Consider the following 22,378-nt stretch of genomic DNA (forward strand, 5'->3'; position numbering starts at 1 on the left):
TCCATGAATTTGTCGAAATCCTCTTTTAAAGGTTTTTGGCCATCGCTGCCTCCTATGACCGGCAGGTTTCGTAGTTTAACGATGCACCCTTTAAAGGATAAAGGGTGTAAGGAAGCCTGTTGCCAACTGCTTTCAACTCTGCCCAAACAAGACAGCAGGATGGAATTTCCCCAAGCCACATCTTGCTAGCATCTCTAACTAGGGTGGCGCTGTGGTCTAAACCACTGAGCCTCTTGGGCTTGCCGATCGGAAGGTCGGCGGTTCGAATCCCCACGACGGGGTGAGCTCCCGTTGCTCTGTCCCAGCTCCTGCCCACCTAGCAGTTCAAAAGCACGCCAGCGCAAGTAGATAAATAGGTACCGCTGTGGCGGGAAGGTAAACGGCGTTTCCATGCGCTCTGGTTTCCATCATGGTGTCCTGTTGCTCCAGAAGCAGTTTCCCTCCTGCCGGCCACATGACCCGGAACGCTGCCTGCGGGCAAACGCCGGCTCCCTCGGCCTGAAAGCGAGATGAGCGCCGCAACCCCATAGTCATCTTTGACTGGACTTAACTGTCCAGGGGTCCTTTACCTTTTGCTAGGTTATAATTTCCTTAGGATAAAAGAGACCAAGTGCTTATCTAGCTAAGGAGGTTTGGAAGTCATATTGACTTTAAAAGGTTGTGGCTGCTATTATATAATGCGAGAGGCTCAGGAAGCTCTCAGGGCCTTGTCTATACCCTGTGTTCATGTTTTCTTCTTACTTGGAATTTTTAATTTTTAAGAAGTTAGATCTGAAAAAGACTGAGGGCCACTTTGGGACACAGGGTGTATAATCCAGAGCAGTTCATTGGCAAAAACCATCTAATGCTTAGTGTGTCTATGGATGAGCCAGTTGTGTGCCCCCCCCCCCCCCGGTGTAAGGAGATAAAAGGAAAAGTGAAAAAGCTGGGCTTTTGCTGCTTCGGGACAAAGACGTACATTAAAAACCTGCATGCCGGCCATGCAAAGGGAGAGGAGAGTTGTACAAAGAAGTTTTGGGGGAAAAAATAAAATGTGTTTTTTTTTTCCAAATGTAGTAGTTGTCTTTATGGATCTGTTTTCTTCTAGAGAGATAAATCTTCTTTCTCACTTCGCTCTGAGGATCCAACAAGGGCCAGAGTTTCCCAAACGAACCCGAAAGGCTGGATGATTTTTATTGCGATATTTTTGTGGAGAGGGGGGGGGCAGAGCGCCCTGCTTCAGAGGGGGATAAGGATTCCAGGAGTCAAAAGTCCCTTTACTGGATGGTTCAGAGTGCAAGGTCAGGTCATGTTGGTTTGGGTCAATGAGAGAGGCGAAGCCCAGTCACAGGCCAAGTTCATGCAAACATGGAAATCAGGTTCCCAGCAAGGCGTCGCAACTGGTTGAGAAGCTGGAATATGGCAATTGTTCTGGCAGCTTTCCCCAGGACTAAATTATCCAGGAGCCTGCTAAGCCCCCCTCTAGGTACAGCTGGTTGGCCACCAGAGCTATCTGAGTTGTGTCTACTCGTGAGGGAGCATCTCTTCACAAGTAGCCTGTCTTTATTCTTGACGAGGCCCTGGCTTTCAGACGGGCGACTTTTTAGACAGGAAATCTGAGAATTGTAGCTCTGCAAGAAGAATTAGGGGGTCTCTGAAGAACTCTTAGCGCCCTTAACAAACAACATTTCCCAGGATTCCTTGCAGGAAGCCATGACTGTTCAGAGCAATAGGATGTGCTTTTTAACAGTACAGCGCTGTGGGGCCTGAGTATGCAAACACAGGACGTATGTTTTGGGGCTTTTGTTTTGTTCTAAGAGAGGGGGCAAATGGTTCAGGAGCGCCTAAAACAAAACTGGCGTTGAACTAGACTAGTTGGGAGACCGATGGAAGAAGCCCCGGATAAAATGAAATGTAAGGTAAGAAAATAGATTTGTTTGTTGAAAACTGGCTCAAAGAGTTGGATTGTAGAAGCTTCTCAGCTCTAATTCTACAGTAGAAAAGAGTGTAACCAGGGATGTGTAACCTTGCTGTGATTCTGGAGAATGCAGTCATAGAATTCAGCTCACTAAGAACCTCAGGGGTTCACTGGGGAGGTCACAGAATTCTGCCAGAAGCGGAAACTGACATTTCCGCAATTTGTGCGTTCTTTGAAGGTCAGGAACGGAAATCACACAAGCTAATACAAGTGGTATTTCGCTCTTTTTAAATAATTTTTATTAAGTTTTCTATTTTACAATTTGAAATATTCATTAAACAACCTTAAAATGTCAGTGACCTCCCTTCTTCTCTTTCCGTGGTTCATTTTACATATCATAAATCCCTGCATATTTTACAGAAACCATACCATTCAGTATTCCATTATTATATCCATTAAAACTTATTTACACTTGATGCTGCCAGTGTTTCAAGTGCACACAATTCCCCCCCCCCCATATACTCAATAAACGTTTTCCAATCTTCTTTAAACGTATGTTCTTCTTGTTCTCTTATTCTATATGTTAGGTCCGCAAGCTGCACATATTCCATCAGTTTAAGTTGCCATTCTTCTTTAGTTGGGACCTCGCTCGTTTTCCATTTTTGGGCTAACAAAACACGGGCCGCAGTAGTGGCATACAAAAATAGTCTTTTTTGACACCTGGGAATTTCCATCTGAATTATCCCCAACAAAAAGGACTCTGGTTTTTTTTTGGAAATGTACTTTTAAACATTTTCCCCCCAATTCATTATACATTATTTCCCATACAAGTGGTATTTGCAATGAATTTATTTTATTAGTCCACAAACATTACATAAATAATTTTCTTGTTTTCTGATGCTTCCCTTCCGTTGAGATTAAGTACACAATTCATTACATTACTTCCAGGCTACAGCAGATAGCGAAAGAAACAACATGGCAGAAGCCGAACTGTAGCAGAACAGGAACAGCACTGTTTGAGACGAACCCAGGACAGGACGAGAAAACCACTGCCTTCCCCTGCCCAGCCAAGCTTTCATTTGGGAGTTTCTAGCCCTCGTGACTGCAAAGAAATATACTCGAAAACGTTGGCAATGTTGGACAAAACCTCTAAAGCAGAGGAGGAATTGCTGTGTAAGATGTCCAGTGGGCAGAGGAAGGATGGAGTCAACAAGCCTTAAGCTAAGACTCCCTGCATGAGGCCCACTGCTGACTGTAGGCACTGGGAGAGAGGGAGTTGGGCTTTTCTGAGGCTTATCACGGAGAGGGCAAGGAGAAAGCGGGCCACCCTCTTTACACTTTTCGCTTGCTCTCTTGCAGACAGCACCTCCACGCCTTTCCCCCTCCCTGCTCAGTGGGAAAGAAGCAGTTTGGTCTACACACATCCAGCCCAGTCTCCCATCACCACCCCCTGTTAAGTCCCCAAATGCCGTACAGGGGAAAGCAGAAGGAAGAGAGGGTCACAACTCGTCGGCCTGCTCCAGGACCCCCTTGCTGGGCTGGCCAGACTCTGCCCAGGCCGTGGATGCCAAGCTGTGCCCAACGTGTTCCCTGGGGCCTTCAAGTCCCTCCAAGTGCGAGTAGGTGACCTCGTGCAAAGGCTCGGTGCTGTTGCTCACCACGGCCTCTCCTGCGTCGTGGTGCCTTGACAAGACGTGGTGCCTTGTGACCAGGTTTTTGAGGGTTTCATCCTGCTCCATGTGGGCTTTGTGGGCGTATTGGGTCCAGAGGGGTTTCTCGGGCTCCTTGGAGCTCTGGTCGGCTTCCTTTGCCATGGGGTAGGCAACCCTGGAAGAAGCGTCGTTGTTGAGGGACCTGGAAAAAACTGGGAAGGTATAGACGGTACATTACACCAGTAATTAGCCAAAATGTATAAAATAAGTAATAAATGTTGGAAATGTAAAGAGAAAGAGGGAACGTTTTATCATATTTGGTGGGAATGTATGAAGGTGAAAGGCTTCTGGGAAATGATATATAATGAGATGAAAAAAATGTTGAAATATACATTTATAAAGAAACCAGAAGCATTTCTACTTGGAATTGTAGGAAAAGAGATTAATAGACAGGATAAAAAAACTGTTCCTATATGCAACGACGGCAGCAAGAATGTTATTGGCACAGAAATGGAAGCAAGAAGAATTACCGACGATTGAAGAATGGCAGATAAAATTAATGGACTATGCAGAATCAGATAAGATGACAGGAAGAATTCAAAACCGGCGGGACCAGGAATTCCTGAAGGATTGGACTAAATTTGAGAAATAATTGAAAGACAATTGTGAACAACAAATTACGCTAGTAGGCCTACGAGACGTTTTGTAAGGTTAATTTTAGGAAATATTGCGGAAATAATTTGGGATGGTAATAATTAATTGTTGTGATAAAAAGTAATAGTGAAGTTGGAAATACAATAAGAAACTAGGAAATTTGAAAATCCTGAGAAGTGGTTGATGGAAGTCTAAAACATGTATAAGAGATGAATGTTAATGGGTGTTTAAAAGAATGTATGTAAAATTTAATAAACATTATTTTTTTAAAAAATGTAAAAAACTGGGAAGAGGGGGAGAAAGGCAAGGCATAAGTGCCATGAGGCTTGAGTATTCAGCGGGGCTCAGAAACTGAAGGCCCTGCCTTTCAGAGTAGCGTAGAATCATAGAGCTGGAAGGGACCCCAAGGGTGATCTCCAAGCCCCTGCAATGTGGGAATCTCAACGAAAGCATCCCTGACAGATGGCCATCCAACCTCTGCTTTGAAACCTCCAAGGAAGGAGAATCCACCACTTTCCGAGGGAGTCGCATCGCCCTGCCAAACAGCTCTTACCATCAGGAAGGTGGCTACCCTGTCGCCTCCCATTCTGTTTCCCAGGCTAAACGTACCTAACTCCCTCAACCATGCCTCATAAGGCTTGGTTTCCAATCCCTGTATTACATCGAACTAATCTGTAATCATTTGGAATATATATATAAAAAAATAATTGGCATAAGGCTTGGTCTCCAGGCCCTTGATCATCTTGGAACTTGAGATAATAATAATAATAATAATAATAATAATAATAATACCACCACCTCGCCCATCAGGCTGGGTTTCCCACCTATCCTCTGCTGAAAAACCTCCAATGATTTGGAAGCTGCAAATTAGGTTTGCCATTAAATATGGAAAAAAAATAAAAATAAAAAATCCTTCCAGTAGCACCTTAGAGACCAACTAAGTTTGTTCTTGGTATGAGCTTTCGTGTGCATGCACACTTCTTCAGATACACTGAAACAGAAGTCACCAGAACGTTATATATAGTGAGAGAGTGGGGAGGGGTATTACTCAGAAGGGGGGTGGGAATAGGGGATTGGCTGATAGGTGTGGAAAACCTGTACTGAAATCATTCCCTCCCCAATCCCTAGCTACTGGACACAAAACAAGATGTTCTGTGCATCAAATACCTCTGGCAATTAACTGTGTGTGTGTGTGTGTGCTCGTCAGCCACTCATTTTCACCCAGCCCATCACTCACCTCTCACAGGTATGAAGTCTCCTTCCAACTCTGCTTTGGTGCGAGTGAAAGGTCGGATGGAGGGGAAGACGATCAGGGCAAAGGAGAGCAGCAGGACCTGAAAGGTTTGGGGGCAGAAAGTAGAGTCAAGTGTCTGTCTTAAAAGGTAAAGGTAAAGGACCCCTGACAGTTAAATCCAGTCGCAGACGACTGGGGTTGTGGCGCTCATCTCGCTTTACAGGCCGAGGGAGCCGGCGTTTGTCCGCAGACCGTTTTTCTGGGTCATGTGGCCAGCATGACTAAGCCGCTTCTGGCGCAACGGAACACCGAAACCAGAGCAGCGCACGGAAACACCGTTTACCTTCCTGCTGGAGTGGTACCTATTTATCTACTTGCACTTGTGGGCGTGCTTTCGAACTGCTAGGTTGGCAGGAGCTGGGACCAAGGACGGAAGCTCGCGCTGTCGCGGGGATTCGAACCGCTGACCTTCTGATCGGCAAGCCCAAGAGGCTCAGTGGTTTTAGTCTTCGTCTTAGCCCATTAACTTCCACAGGCCCACTCTTGAGTAGGACGTGGAGCCCGGAAACCTCTGAAGGGCCACGGGGTCTCTCTCGATCATTAGCCCAGGCTGCACAGACTCATCCAAGCCTAGACTCATCCCAAAACCTGTCTTGAAAAGAGGCAGCAGGGAGGGGGAATAGACCAGCTTCTTCAACACCCACATGACACCCCCGGCCCCCCCCCCACTACCACGTACCGCTACGCAAGTGCCTGTTTGGGCTGCCTTGCCACTTGACTGCATCACCAGTCCTTGGAGTTTCTTCAGTTGCTGCAGGAGGGACCTGGGAAGAAATTAGGTAGATAACTAGGGACGGGTTTCCATTTCGGTTTCCTCGCATTTCTATTCTTAAATTCAGTCCTCCACACTTCCTACATCTGCGCAGGCACAAATGTCTCACGGCCTCTCTCCATCCACCCCCCCTCTTGCGAGTAATTGCTTCCCGGTTAAAAAAACCAAACACCACCACGGAAGCAGGAGACGACTTACAAGTTCTGCTTCTCCAAGTGAACGACCTTCCTTTGCAGCTCCTGGTTCTGAGCCGTGCAGGCGGACATCCTGGAAGACGGCAAAGCGGGTGAGCGGGGAAGGAGAGCAAGAAGCCCGGCCACCCCTTAAAAATTCCTTAAAATTTAAAACGTCCTGTCGGCTGAGAAAACGAGGCGGCAAAATCTATGCACAAGGAACGCAAAGCTTCCATTGGTGCCAGCAGCAGATTCCCTTTCCAATGCAAGCGACAACTTCGCAGGAGGGTTTTTTTTGTCAGAACTGCAGCTAGGGAGTGGCAGATTGGTCCATTTGGGTCTCTGCCTGAATCAGAGGAGTGGGGAATACTTTCTCGGGCAGATCAGCTCCTCTCTGAAGAGGAGGAGGAGAGGGGACATTCGCCCCCTCCGTTTCTAGCAGTTCCAGGAACAGAGAGAGACAGGCACTGAGCAGCTTCAGCAGGAGTTGCGTAGTTATGAGATAACGGAAAAAGAAACAGAAGGGAGGGAACAGGTAGCAGAGATGTCATTAGAGAGGGGGGGGCCTTCCTTCGCACAAACTAGGCGCTCCGACCGTATTAGAGAACAAAGAATGCAGAGAGGAGGAGGAACTGCCCGTTGGCACCCAGGATGTTGCTGGGGAAAGAAGAGGAAGGATTTGGAGTAGCCAACTGCTCTCCTTGCAGAGAGATGTGGATTTTTGCTTGCAACCAGATGACTGAATAAAATGGACTGTAAAATATAAGCTTCTTGTTCATTCTTGTCTGCGAAGTTACCGAAGGGAGGGGAGGACTCTCCACGCCTGAAAGTACAGGTGAAACTCGGAAAATTAGAATATCGTGGAAAAGTCCATTTATGTAAGCAATTGTTTTCATAAGCTACTGGAGTTTAATATATGAGATAGACTCGTGACATGCAAAGCGAGATATGTCAAGCCTTTGCTTGTTATAATTGTGATGATTATGGTGCACAGCTGATGAAAACTCCAAAGCTGAGATTGTTAATTTGGGGTTCTCATCTGCTGTACGCCATAATCATCACAATTATAACAAATAAAGGCTTGGCATATCTCGTTTTGCACGTCATGAGTCTATCTCATATATTAGTTTCACCTTTTAAGTTGAACTACTGAAAGAAATGAACCTTTCCACGATATTCTAATTTTTCGAGTTTCACCTGTATCTCTCCTTTTGCCAGTCTTTAGTTCACCACATTTCCCCATCAGTTTGCAATTCTTTTATTTTATTTAAAAAAAAAAAGTGCTCTTGAATACCGGCAAGCATTTTTGTATGAACTTCTCCAAATCTACACACATTTGTATGTGATTTTGTCCAATACACACATTCTTGCAAACCCGTTTCCCCCAATACGATGGATTTTTGTAAGTTATGTTCCACATTAATGCACTGACTCTTACGCACTCTGTAACCTAGCATGTGCATTTTTGTGCACATTGCTTGGCCGGAGAACTGCATCGCAGATTTCCGGGAAATGCAAATTTCGGAGGACAGGCGGTTCACATATTGTTTCAGGAAGTGCAAATCAGGTAGGTTTGCCTTTACATGCTAACTGATTCTAATTTCTCCCCTGTTCTTAGTTACAGCATAGGAAAAAGAGTTAAGTCCCTGTGATTCCTGCACTGCAGAGGACTTGACTGGATGACCTTCCAACTTGACAGTTCCCTGACTGTGTGACTTATCCGCAACACACACCCCTCGTCTGCTGTGTGTGTGTGTGTGTGTGTATATATATTAAACTGAACATTAAGGAAATGTAAATAGAAAGACGGTTCTTTTTATCATATGTGGTGGTTGTAGTTTAGCAAGGTTAAAGCTTACTGGGAAATGATATATAACAAATTGAAAAGGATGTTCAAAATAACTTTTATTTTACAAAACCCCAGAAGCTTTTTTTTTTTTTTTGGAATTATAGGGATAGAACTACCTAAATTGTATAGAAATTTATTTAGGTATGTGACTACAGCAGCAAGAATGTTACATGCCCAAAAGTGGAAAGAGGTATATGTTTATGTTTATTTTGTGTGTTTGTGTTTGTGTATTTGTATTTTTTAAATAATAAAGAGAGATATTAAAAAAAGGAAAGAAGCTAAGGAACTAACGAAATGTATAAATATGAAAAGTATGTATGTATGTATGTATAAATAAATAAATCTGAACTGAACACTGAACTCAAAAATCTCAACTTTCACATCTCCTTTCCCCCTTCCTTATCAGACTATGAAGAAATTCTGCACGAAGAGGGCACAGAAAGATGACTTACCGGCTCTCCAGTCCATCAATATACTCTTTCTTCTTCTTCCGACTTTCCTGAGCCGACTGCTTGTTCCGGATCTTTCGGCGAATCTTCTTGAGGACTCTCTCCTCATACTGCAAGGTGCAAAGCAAACAGCTTAACAGCTGGATTCTAGTCACGGGGTTTACTAACTAGATTTTTTTTTTTTTTTTGGCAGCCAGCTTAAGGTAGGCATGGGAAAATATGCCCATTTCAATTTCTCATTTCCCCCGCTTTCTGTACTTCATTTCTGTATCGGTTTGTGAATTAACTCGTGGAAATTCACAAACGATGGGAGAGGGATGCAAAGGCCCTTCCTCTCCCAGCTCCAGCTTGGAGTGATACTCAGGTATAATGATCTCAGGCAGGCAAGCAAACGCCGATAAGAAATTAATGAGTCTTTGGCAGTTTTGTGTATGTTTATTTACAATTTACATCATGGGGAGGCAAACTAAGGCCCGGGGGCTGGATGCGGCCCAATCGCCTTCTAAATCCAGCCCACGGAAGGTCCAGGAATCAGCGTGTTTTTACATGAGTAGAATGTGTCCTTTTATTTAAAATGCATCTCTGGGTTATTTGTTGGGCCTGCTTGGTGTTTTTACATGAGTAGAATGTGTCCCTTTATTTAAAATGCATCTCTGGGTTATTTGTGGGGCATAGGAATTCGTTCGTTTTTATTTTTATTTTCAAAATATAGTCCACCCCCCCCCAAGGTCAGAGGGACAGTGGACCTGCTGAAAAAGTTTGCTGACCCGATTTACATCCAGAGAGCGGCTCCTGGCCTGCTGCCCTTAGCTATGAGCTGGTCACTCTGAGTCTCCGCCCCGTCACCGAATGAAGGGCGCCAGAGTCTAGTCCTTCTTCTCTTACACTTCCATTGCATTTTAACCCTTTCAGCTCTTCTGGTTCAAACCCCCCCCCCCCCTCCACTATCAAATGAAGTCCCCTCTAAACCAGGGGCAGTCAACCTTTTTATACCTACTACCCACTAATGCATCTTTCTTGATGGTTAAATTTCCTTACCGCCCACTGGTGCTTGATGGAAGGAGGATTCAGTTTGTGCTGTAGAACCCCCTGCCGCCCACCTAGAATCCTGAAACGGCCACTAGTGGGCGGTAGGGACCAAGTTGACAACCCCTGCTCTAAACACTGCCTGCCTCCTGGTTGCGTAGCAACCCCTTCAATGTCATCTATCTCCTCCCTTCCCTCTGCTTGTGAGCTTTCCAAATCTGGGAACCCTTGGTGAAGAGGGGCCGAACTAGCCCACTCTTGCTCTGGCTGTGGCTGCAATTCCTCCTCTCCAGAGTTGGACTCTGTCTCCCTTTGTACAGGCATTCCTTTGTCTGCAGAGTCTGACTCTTCCCAGGCGTTTGATTCAGCCACGTCCCTGACATCAGGTGAGGCAGGCAGGTGGAACGAGGAGTGCCTCTGGTCGGGATGGCAGCTGCAGAGGTGACCCCATATTTTTTATTTTATTTTTGCGCCTGTGGCAATTGCCCTGGTAGCCCCACCCCCACTACGCCCCTGGGCCAATGGCCCACCTAAGCCAGCATCCTGTCCTCACAGTGGCCGCCCAGATGCCTGTGGGCAGGGCCATCTTAGAGGGGTCGGCCGCCGTGGCGCGGCGATCCCTCGGCACCCCCGGTGTGCCGCCTCTCCGCCCGCCTCCCTCCCGCGCTGGCCGCCCCTCTGGGAGGGGGGTTGGGCGAGTGGGGGATGAGGGGCTTTGCGCTGGAGCGGTGTGGGGCTTTGCATGCCCTTCCCAGCGCTCCAGCTGGGGCTCTGGAGGGCGGGTGGCTTGCAGCTCGCCTGCCGGCGCGTGAGCACCCGCCTGCCCGCCCATGGGGGCGGGTTGGGGAGGGGGAGCCAGGTATGTCCGCGGTCTCGTGGGGCGCCCCTGGGGGGCCCGGCGCCCTGGCGCGGTACGCCACCCAGCCCCTATGGCAAGACGGCCCTGCCTGTGGGAATCCTGCAAGCCGGAATCGAGCACAAGAGCCCTCTCTCCTCCTGTGGTTTCAAGAAACTGGGGCATTCTCATTGAGGCATCCCCTTGGCCAGTGCGAGAAGAGGATGCTGGATTAGGTGGTCCAGCCTTTGGCCTGCTGTAGCATGCTCTCCTTACGTTTGGTGAAATGGCCATGCTTGCCGCACCTTGGTGAGAGGAAGCTGGGTGGGTAGAGTCACTCCTTCCTTGGCCAAGAGCTTCTTCTCATCCTCGGTCAGGACCAGTTCCTGGCAGGTCCCTGGGTTTTGTCTCAACAGCGATGGGTTCATGCCTTGCTGGTGCTGTGATGTGACAAAAGGGGCGCATTAATCGAAGCCGAAGTCGGCCGCTTACTAGGTTCTTCAACAGAAGACAATACCATAAATCAAACCAGGATTTCTCTGAAGCCACGCGAGAGCTTTATCCTGATTGAGAGTCTCACCATCTCGCAGCTGTTTGACAACAGAAGGTCCTTTATGGTCAAGGTGCACGAATTCAGCTGGGGGGCGGCTTGTTCGTGCCTCTCCTCTGGGTAAAATCCCGCCTCCCACATATCTGCAAAAGAGGAAACAAAACGCTCAGAGTTGCTGCGTTTAAAAAAAAAAGTGGGGGGGGGGGAATATAAGAAGCTTTTGGCATTACAGTATCACAATGTGGGATCTTCGGAATTTTAATTAATTAATTAATTAATTTTATCCCCCTCCCCCCCCAACCAAATAATCATATATACAACAACTCTGGGGAAAGGCTTGAAGACGCCCCCTCCCCCCAAAAAATTATTTGGGCATCATGGTATCACAGCAGGTGGTCTATGAGAGTAATTGGAGGGGGGTTAAAATGTTTTTAGAAAAAATTTAAATGGTTAGAAAAAAAAACAGGGAGCAAGCAGTTTGGCAGGAGATCAATAGGAGAAACAGTTGTTGTTGCTTTTTAAGTGCATTAAGATTATTTTAAAATGACTGATTTTGGAAGGAGAGGCCACAGGTGAGCCATGCCTGTTCAGCATACAAAAATTATGCTTTCTGCTGCTCCATGAGGGGCAGGACTCGAAACAATGCGTTCAAATACTAGAAAGCAGATTCGGACTAAAAATTAGGAAGAACTTTCTGGCGGTAAGAGCTGTTTGTCAGTGGGCTGGGCTACTTTGGAAAGTGGTTGACGGGAGGTTTTTAAACGGAGATGGGTGGCCATCTGTCAGGGATTCTTTAGCTGCGATTCCTGCCTTGTAGGGGGTTGGACTAGATGACCCTCAGGGATCCCTTCCAACCCTACAATTCTCTGATCCTTAACACCAGGTCCTGGAGACCGAGGGCACTGCCCTGGCTGTCCCTGTATTTGGTGTGGGATTCAATCACATACTGACAGATTCAGGTTATGCAATTAAAGTTGGCTGCCAGGTCTTGGAGGAAGAACCTGCTCCCTCGGAAAGGTCAGACTTTTTAGAGATAAGGGAAGTGACAGGGCCAGGGCAGAAGTTGCCTTGATGCAAACGGTCGTCTAATCTCCCTGCAAACAAATCAGGACGGATGCTGAAGAAATAAGACCTCTGGAAGCACCTGAAGAATAGCAATGTCCACTTTCCCTTCTGTTTTCCAGTCTGTTTGCTCTGGTGCATTTTGCATGAAGATGAAAACAAGGTACCGTATTTTTTGCTCCATAGGGCGCACCTCATTTTTAGAGGAGGAAACAAGAAAAAAAAAATATTTTTCTGGTTTTCCTCCTCTAAAAGCCCTGTTTTGTTGAGGATCAGCTAAAGGTTTTGCAGCTTTTTTTGCAAAGGGAAAAGCCCTGGTTTTTTGAGGATCAGCTAAAAGTTTTGCAGCTTTTTTTGCAAAGGGAAAAACCCTGTTTTTTTGCGGATCAGCTAAAAGTTTTGCAGTTTTTTTGCAAAGGGGGAAAAGCAAAGAGGAAAAGCTCTGTTTTTATGGGGTTCAACTCACATTTCTGCAGCTTCTAAAGGAAAGGGAGCCTTTTCTACAGTTTCCAGACAGATAATCTAATCAGCTAGTCACATGTAGCTGGGGAAACAAACAACCTCCCTCTGCAGCACATTCAACAAAGGAGGGCGGGGCTGAAAGGGAGCTGGAACTCTTATCTCTCTCCCCATCTCTTGCTGATCAGCTGCTGAGCGGGGTCCTTTCAACACCCCCTTTTCTCTTTGTAAAATAAAAAACATGATCCTCTTTTGGCCCCTGGGCAATTCAGCTCCAGGGACCACCATTCGCTCCATAAGACGCACAGATATTTCCCCTTACTTTTTAGGAGGAAAAAAGTGCGTCTTATGGAGCGAAAAATACGGTAAGCAGAAAGCTCACAGGGTACCCCTCAGCTTGGCTTCTTTCTGGCTTTGCAGCCCAAATGAAAAATGTGCAAGCCAGCAGGTCGTACTCAGTCTCAGCCCATCAGCCTTGCTTCCCACCCACCACCCACCCCAATAACATATGGGGAGATCTCCTGGCAGCAACACAAGACACCAAACCATTGCTGTGCAGAGACAACTACACCACCCAATGTTCTAGATCAGGTTTTTCTCTTTCTGAGTTTAACTCAGGAGAGGAAGCCCTAGATGTGGAGAGGAGTGATTCATGCAGGTAACATAAAAAAGATAAAGGACCCCTGGACGGTTAAGTCCAGTCAAAGGCGACTATGGGGTTGTGACGCTCATCTCGCTTTCAGGCCAAGGGAGCCAGTGTTTGTCCGTAGACAGCTTTCCAGGTCTTGTGCCCAGCAGGACTAAAGCACTTCTGGCGCAGCGGGACATCGTGATGGAAACCAGAGCGCATGGAAACCAGCGCATTTACCTTCCTGCTGCAGTGGTACGTATTTATCTACTTGCACTGGTGTGCTTTCGAACTGTTAGGTTGGCAGGAGCTGGGACAGAGCAATGGGAGCTCACTCCGTCGCAGGGATTTGAACCGCCGACCTTCTGATCGGCAAGCCCAAGAGGCTCAGTGGTTTAGACCACAGCGCCACCTCCTACTGTAAGCAAGGAACAACCGGGGAACAAAGAAATAAGCAAGGTTTTTGACTGATCATAAAGAAATTGAATAGGGTCAGGAAGAGGAGGAGGAGGGAGAAGACATTTGATTAGTTAGACCTGCAACATTAGAAGAGTGGCAAAATAATTTTTTTGAAATGATTGAATTGGCAAGAATGACGGCAACAATTAGAATGCAATCCAACCAAAATCTCAAGCAAGAATGGAGATGTGTTGACGAATATATGAATAAAAGAAGCGTGAATAAGAATTTATTGATATGTATAGACTGAGCTCATAAAGTTAAGCTGGACCAAGTTATGATATGAAATTATATAAAATGAATGATTGTGAATTAAGATAGAGAAGCATAATCTCAACAGAAGAATTATACAAAATTAATAAGGAAGTCACACACAGGTAGAGGGAAGACAAGGGGTAAGAAACCGATATGGAAATAAGAAATGGCAGTATATAAGGAAAGTAAAATTGTTAATTTGTTAACATACCATGTATATGTATATGAATAGGTATATGTACATGGATATGTTTTACATGGATTACTATGCTATACTGATAAGATTGGATTGTTATAAATTTACAAAATGTAATCTAAAATGTACTGCAAAATTAATCAAATAATATATATAAAACAGTTTATAACTATATATGTATATGTATATGAATAGGTATATGTATGTGTATATGTTTTACATGGATTACTATGCTATACTGATAAGATTGGATTGTTATAAATTTACAAAATGTAATCTAAAATGTACTGCAAAATTAATAAAAATAACTATATATAAAATAGTTAGACCTGCAACAATTTTTTTACAGTCACGCGATGTATAAATTTTATGAAATAAATAATTCAACGAAACGGATGCAGCTGATCCAGCGATACAAACTTTCCAAAGCTACTTTGGGAAAATCTGGTCTAGCGAAAGACAAAGGGTGTCACTCACTGAAGTCTATGGACACCTCCGCTTCTCTCAGCTCAGCACCCGGCCCTTTCAGAACCGGGAGGGCTCGGCAGGAGTCCTGGTAGGAAGGGTAAGTGAGGTCACCGTGTGAGCCTCCGTCAGAGTAGGCACCAGGGCTGCCCGTCGGCACGTAGTGAGGGGGGCTGTCCAGTTGGTCAGAGCTGGGGTCCTCGGAGAGGCCGCTGTCACTGGCTGCTGGGGACCAGCTTGGGGAGTCAAGGGCGGCATCTGGGGCCCCCAAGATAGAATTGATGAAATCCTCGTTCTCTTGAGCTTTCAGCAAACGCTGTAAAAAGACAGGCAAGTTGTTTATTCGTTCAGTTGTGTCCGACTCTTTGTGACCCCACGGACCAGAGCACGCCAGGCACTCCTGTCTCCCACTGCCTCCCGCAGTTTGGTCAGACTCATGTTAGCAGCTTCAAGAACACTGTCCAACCATTTACAGGTAGGTAGCCGTGTTGGTCTGCCATAGTCAAAACAAAATAAAGTAAAAAATTCCTTCCAGTAGCACCTTAGAGACAGTGCTGTCAAGTATCCTGTTTTCCCCGGGATTCTCCCTTATTTCAAGCAGTTTCCCGCTGCTCTCCCTTATTTTTTATTTCCCTTAAATTTCCCGTTTTTAATGGAAGCAGCTCCTCCCCTGCTGGCCAAGGACTGGGTGGGAAGACCTCACCTACTTGGAGAGAAAAGCCTCAGCCCTCAAAGCAAGTGGGAGCCGTTTCCCGCGCTTACAGGGGGGGGGGGTGTATTCCTCCCCCTGCATCAGCCCCTATCCGTTGCTGCCGAGCCCCTCAGCCGGCCAATAGGGTTAGCTGGCGGGCGGAGCCTGGCTGCCTTTGAGCAGCTGCTGCTTCCTGTCCTGTTTTGATGGGATCAGACAAGAAGACGATGGGGCTCCATCGCGCGGAGCACATGGCTGCCCTCCTCTTTGCTCCACTCCGAGCCCGAGCCCGCTTGGAGTTTACATTGCTGCTCCGCCCATTTTTGCTTCTGGCTCCGCCCACCACTGACATGTGACTGTCCCCGGGATAGGTGAGACTGCTGATCCCTTATTTTCAAATCCGAAACTTGACAGCTATGCCTCTAACCCCATGCGCTCTGGCCACTGCTTGGCAGAGAGAGGGGCCAGACATCGTGCTTTTGTGGTGTGGGTGTCGCCTGCAAGAGGGATCCCTGCATTGCAGGGGGCTGGACTGGACTGGACTGACCCTTTGAGATCCCTTCCAACCTTACTGTTCTACGGTTCCCTCTCTGCTTCTGTGCCACTACTGTACAGGCTTTTACACTCACACTGTCTTCCAGTCCCATCCAAGCTGTCGCCGTTGACCCAATCTCCACGCTGCGAAGGACCCCGTCTTGCCGGTCAAAGAGGAGGTCCAGCAGCTCCATACTGTCAAGGCTGGCGGCCGTCATGTCTGCAAGAGAGAGAGAGAGGAGTCGGCATGGCCACAAGCTCGGGACTGTGGGCCACATCCACAGCATTCATCACCACGCAGAAATAACAACAACAACAACAATTTATTATTTATACCCAACCCATCTGGCTGGGTTTCCCCAGCCACTCTAGGCGGTTTCCAATAAAATATAAAAAATACAATAAAACATCAGACATTAAAAACTTGCCTAAACAGGGCTGCCTTCAGATGTCTTCTAAAAGTCAGGTACAGTGGTACCTCGGTTTACGAACTTAATCCATTATGGAAGTCCGTTCTTAAATCGAAACCGTTCTTAAACCGAGGTGCGCTTTCCCTAATGAGGCCTCCCTCCGCCGGTGCCCTTCCACCGTTCGGCTTCCGTTCGTAGACCGAGGTAAAGTTCGCAAACCGGGACACTACTTCCGGTTTCGCGGACTTCTTAAACCGAATAGTTCATAAGCAGGGCTGTTCTTAAACCGAGGTACTACCGTAGTTCATTATTTCCTTGACATCTGATGGGAGGGTGCCACTACCGAGAAGACCCTCTGCCTGGTTCCCTGTAACTTTGCTTCTCGCAGTGAGGGAACCACCAGAAGGCCCTCGGAGCTGGACCTCAGTGTCCGGGCTGGACGATGGGGGTGGACGCTCCTTCAGGTCTACAGGGCAGAGTCCGTTTAGGGATTTGAAGGTCATCACCGACACTTTGAATTGTGCTCGGAAACATACTGGGAGCCAATGTAGGTACTGGGAGTTATGTGGTCCTGGCAGCCGCTCCCAGTCACCAGTCTAGCTGCTGCATTCTGGATTAGTTCTGGGTCACCTTCAAAGGTAGCCCCTGTCTTCCTTTGCCACTGGCCACAGGGCCACTCCAATACATTTTTGGCACCCGAGGTGAACCAGCTGAGGGTGGGTGGAGACCAGCTGGCCAAGAGGCCACTGTAGAGATGGCATTGTAGGGGCACAGTTGGTGTCCAAGGAGCCCATCACAGCTGTTGCTGTTATCATGGCGGCGGCAGCGGGCAATGCGTTCCTGGAGGCCAGGTCTGCTGCCCCAGTGGATCCTGCCACCTGAGGCTGTTGCCTCATTGTGCCTCATGGGTGGGCCGGCCCTGATTGGCCATAACAGGAGTTCAGGGCTACTTCAGGGCTACTGGCTACAGACTGTTGATCTTTAAGGTGCCACAATATTCTGTTGTGTTTGCTTCAATACCAATACAAGGCCAGCACCACTAGCACATTCTCTTCTGCTTGGATGTGTGACTGGGACAGGATCAGCTGTCTGGTGGGGAGCCTCCGAAGGGAGCAGATAACACCTTCTTCTAGAGAGGCAGCGATTTTATTTATAGGTTTATTTGGAGGTCAACATTTAGTTTTGGCTGTTTTTGCTGCTATTGGGGCATTTTGTACTTCAATTTTAGGGTGTTGTTTCAATTGCGCTGTACAGATAACAGCAAGTTGCGCTTGCAGCGGAACGGTCTGCCGAAAAATAAATAAGTAAAACCAGCCAGCAAAAACCAGCCAGCAATGCACAGAAAAGACTTGGCTGCATTTCCTCAGGTGTGTTGTGCTAGAATAAATGGACAGGTTTGAAAAAATCTTTTTTTTTTTTAGGAAACAAATAACAAATGCTGGAAATGTAAGGAAAAAGAAGGTACTTTTTGCCATATGTGGTGGGAATGTAAGAAAGTAAAGGACTTCTGGGAAATGATTTATAATGAGATTTTTAAAAATGCTGAAATATACATTTGCAGAAAAACCAGAAGCCCTTTTAATTGGTATAGTAGGTACAGGGATTTACAAGCATGATAAAAAAATTGGTTTTTATATGCGACAACTGCAGCAAGAATACTATTAGCCCAGCGATGGAAGCAGGAAGAACTACCAACAAAAGAAGAGTGGCAGATGAAACTGATGGACTATGCCGAGTTGGCGAAATTAACTGGGAAAAATTCAGAACCAGCAAGACCAGACTTTCCTGAAAGATTGGAGGAAATTTATGATATATTTGAAAGACAATTGTAATCAATTGACATCGCTTGTAGGGTTGCAAGAAGTTTTGTAAGGAGAATTATATGAATTAATGCGAAAAAGGACTAAGAAGGAGTTTATTTAGGATTTGGATTTTATAGCAGTAACTATTAAAATAAAATGCAAAATCAGAAAGAAAGTTAGAAAACCGTTAGTCGAGGTTGACAGAAGTCCTAGGCTGTGATAGCCACAGGTTTGTTATATTGTATACGATGGGGTGTTATGTTTGGAAAACATGTGCAAAAACCATTTTTTAAAAAATAGCTTTATTTAAATTCAACTTATAAAATACAATCATACCCAATCAACCAGTAGAAACAAATAAACAATAAACAAAAAGCATATAATCAATAAAACCAATAAAAATTATATGTAAAAAGAAGAAGTTTCAAATCAAATCAAATTTTATTAAATGGTCACAGACCAGATCGTCCTCTTCAACTGATCAACGTAGCACACACAAGACAAACACACGAAAAAACAGCATTTCGAAATTAAGATCTTAAATAAAATTAAACGTTTGCCTTTGCCTGCACATTGTCAATGGATAGCTTATATTTCCTGCGTCTAGTAGCAGAAACGCAGAATTTGGCAACATTAATCGTAGTCTCGGAGACCCTGTCTTCTACTAGGGCTCTCAAGCGTTGGGATTCTGATTCATTTTTAAACTTGTGAAGAACTGGGGTAATAAAAGTCTGTCGTAGATCCTCGTAGAAACTGCAATGCAGCAGTATATGCAGGTTTGAAAAAGAAGAAGAAAAAAGAAATATATATATATATATATTTAGGAAGAGCTTTCTGACAGTGGAACGGACTACCTGGGAAAGACAACGGACTCTCCTTCACTGGAGAGAATACTATACAGCGAGGTTGAATTGTCAACACTGAACCAGATCCATAGGCTCCGCTGGGGTGGAGGGTTAAGGAAAGTTGGTTTTGATTGCTCGTTGGCAGGTGGAAATGCACCCTGAACATGCTCAAATCACTCTATAAAGAGGGAGGCACAGTCAGCATATGACAGTCCTCAGCGAACTGCATTGTCCAAATTCAAGGTGTTGCTACAGTACCAGTATAAAAAAGGTAAAGGGACCCCTGACCGTTAGGTCTAGTCGCAGATGACTCTGGGGTTGCGGCGCTCATCTCGCTTTACAGGCCAAGGGAGCCGGCGTTTGTCCGCAGACAGTTTTTCCGGGTCATGTGGCCAGCATGACTGAGCCGCTTCTGGCGAACCAGAGCAGCGCACGGAAACGCTGCTTACCTTCCCGACGGGGCGGTACCTATTTATCTACTTGCACTTTGACGTGCTTTTGAACTGCTAGGTTGGCAGGAGCTGGGACAGAGCAACGGGAACTCACCCCGTCATTGCGGGGATTCGAACCGCCGACCTTCCGGTCGGCAAGCCCTAGGCTCAGTGATTTAGACCACAGCGCCAGCTTAGGCTCCCTTAAAATAAGTGCTGGGGCTTTCAGCCAGGGGGTTGAACCTGGAAAACTATGCATTCCACCTTGAGCTCCTTGGAGCATAAAGTGGGGGGGGGGGAATAAATGCAGTAAAACAATAAGCAGCACGAGGCAGCAATGTCTATATATGCTTCAGTTTAGTAAAATGGAGCTTCCAAGCTCAAACCTGGTTTTTTTTGGGGGGGGGGACAAGCAAGCAGTGGAGGGCTGTGGGCGATAGCTCATTCAGCACAGCATGAGGCTCTGTCTCAGGGCCATGAGTCCGAGCCCACATTGGGCAAAAGATTCCTGCATTTTAGCGGGGTCAGACTAGATGACCCGCGTGGCCCCTTCCAACTATGATTCCGTGATGCTGTTGCGCACAAGGAAGACTTGACCATTATTGGCCCAGTTTCCATGGGGAGTCCGAGTCCAAGAGGCCAGTTTATCTGAAGGATCACTTTACTGACCTCCAGGTTTTACCAGATGACTGCTTCGATCTGAGGAACTGGCGCAGGTGCCAGTAATAATTGTCCTGCACTTGTAAAACACCAACCTTTTAACGTGGCAGTGCCTATACCTTGGAACTCTCTGCCTATTGACATCAGGCAAGTGTCTTTGCATTGCTCTTTTCAGTGCTTGCTTAAAACATTTTTTTTTTAAGGAAAGCCTACCCAGACATGCAGCATTTGAGATTAAGCACAAGTCTTTTTAGCCCATCTTTGATTTTAATTATCATTCAAATGTTTTCAATACCTTTTTTAACAGACTTAAAATTTTAATGTTCTATTAAATCTAATTTTTTGGTAAACAGTTCAGATGTTTTATTACGATCCAGCAGTATGTACATTTTGGGGTTTTTTTAAATGCTTAGTTCGTGTTTGCAGTGTGTGGTTTTGCAAACCTGCTTTAAACAAACCCATCTAAGGAAAGGATGTAGAACACTTGAAATACTTGAAATAATCAATATTAATCCACCAGGTTTTAGCCTGAGCTTTGACACCAAATACGCATTCTGCTACTGTGGCACAAGATAATTCAGGCCCTGTGAGCAGAATTAATGCATGCACAATTTTCCAGTTCGTGCCTACCTACAAAATCATGACTCTTCAGTAATTCTGAGCATGTTCCCCCGCTTTGAAAAAGATAATTGCAACCAAACGCAAATGCCACTGTACCTGGGGCTGTGAATCCAAGCAAGCCTGTACCATATGCTAACCTTACGCAGAGTAGACTCACCAAAGTTAATGAACATGACGGATTAGGGCTGTGCCCAGTGTTAGTCGTTCTCGGCACAGACCCGCTGAAATTCATGAGCATGACTAACTTAGGTCGAGTCATTCCAGTAGGTCTGTTCCAAGTAGAACTAAAACTGGAAGCAAGCGACCCCTAGGTTTGTTGGTTTCGATGGGTCTACTCTGAGCAGGATCTGCAGGGTGTGGATCTGAGCTAGACGCAACCCAAACTGTTTGTTGTTTGCTTGCTCAAGCGGCTAACAGGCTTAATCTCCCCCCCACACTCCACCCTCCCATCTCCATCCTGACCTTCGTCCTCTTGTTTGCATTGCCCAGGCTTCCAAAGATGGCCCAGGTTGGGTCAAACGGTGGCGGATGTGGTGGTGGGGGGGGGTTGCAGCAGGGGGGGGGGAGCCAAATTCTGCCACAAACCAAACTGCGCCAACTCACCCCAGCCGTGTGTTGGTGGCTTCTGCCGCCTTCGGTGTGGCTTTTGACAAGTGGTCTTTATTCCAACGTGATGGTGGCGTCTCCGGCTGAGTTCTTCTCCTCCTCCTTTCCTACTTGGGTCCCTCTGCCCCGAAACCTTCTTCCACTGTGTAGCAAAGTTTAAACTCCAACTAAACAAAACAAAAAAAAAAACCAGCGTCGGGGAACTATAAATCCCTCCCCTTGTCCAGTCCACCAATGGGACCATAGACTGCTCGTTGATGGGCAAAAAGGAGGAATCAGCGATGCTGGGTCAAATTGAGTAACTGTTATCTAAATAGCTTTTGACCACCACCCCCACACCCACCCACACCTGCTCCTTTCCAGTCTGGGGTGGGCAGTGAGCCCATAGGTGCAAAGTCCTCTCTTGGGCTGTGTCGCACGGCGAACTTTTACCTAGATTTCAAGAATAGCTTCCTCTCCCTGAAAAAGAACAGCATGTTCAATAATTGCCTTCTAGGGTCAACCGTCCCGTGTGCCCTTTTTATTGCTATCAGGAGGACGGTCAGACACAATCTTTCTTTCCAGGTTTTCAGCTTCATTGGGGGGAAAAAACACAGAAGGAAAGAAAAAATGAAACCCAAGGAAAACAGAAAAATGGATAGTAGCCCTCACATTGGTGATTGGTTCAAAATTGGGAAAGGAGTACGACAAGGCTGTATATTGTCCCCCTGCTTATTTAACTTATATGCAGAATTCATCATGAGAAAGGCTGGACTGGATGAATCCCAAACCGGAATTAAGATTGCCGGAAAAAATATCAACAACCTCAGATATGCTGATGATACTACCTTGATGGCAGAAAGTGAGGAGGAATTAAAGAACCTTTTAATGAGGGTGAAAGAGGAGAGCGCAAAATATGGTCTGAAGCTCAACATCAAAAAAACTAAGATCGTGGCCACTGGTCCCATCACCTCCTGGCAAATAGAAGGGGAAGAAATGGAGGCAGTGAGAGATTTCACTTTCTTGGGTTCCATGATCACTGCAGATGGTGACAGCAGTCACGAAATTAGAAGACGCCTGCTTCTTGGGAGAAAAGCAATGACAAACCTAGACAGCATCTTAAA

General features: G+C 46.2%; 1 protein-coding gene across 1 annotated transcript; it reads right to left on the reverse strand.

Annotated features, from left to right (window-relative positions):
- Window positions 1-2,697: 2,697 nt before the first annotated feature.
- On the reverse strand, window positions 2,698-21,780 carry CREB3L3 (cAMP responsive element binding protein 3 like 3). The gene is made up of 11 exons (XM_033136784.1): window positions 21,708-21,780; window positions 21,273-21,442; window positions 15,996-16,120; window positions 14,688-14,991; window positions 11,182-11,294; window positions 10,907-11,041; window positions 8,744-8,850; window positions 6,468-6,536; window positions 6,177-6,261; window positions 5,441-5,537; window positions 2,698-3,761 (listed from the first exon to the last, which is right to left on the reverse strand). The coding sequence occupies exons 1-11, from the start codon at window positions 21,749-21,751 to the stop codon at window positions 3,397-3,399; spliced, it is 1,614 nt and encodes a 537-aa protein (XP_032992675.1). The 5' UTR covers window positions 21,752-21,780; the 3' UTR covers window positions 2,698-3,396.
- Window positions 21,781-22,378: the final 598 nt, after the last annotated feature.

This window comes from Lacerta agilis, chromosome 18 (assembly GCF_009819535.1).
Source record: "Lacerta agilis isolate rLacAgi1 chromosome 18, rLacAgi1.pri, whole genome shotgun sequence".
NCBI classification, from domain to species: domain Eukaryota; kingdom Metazoa; phylum Chordata; class Lepidosauria; order Squamata; family Lacertidae; genus Lacerta; species Lacerta agilis.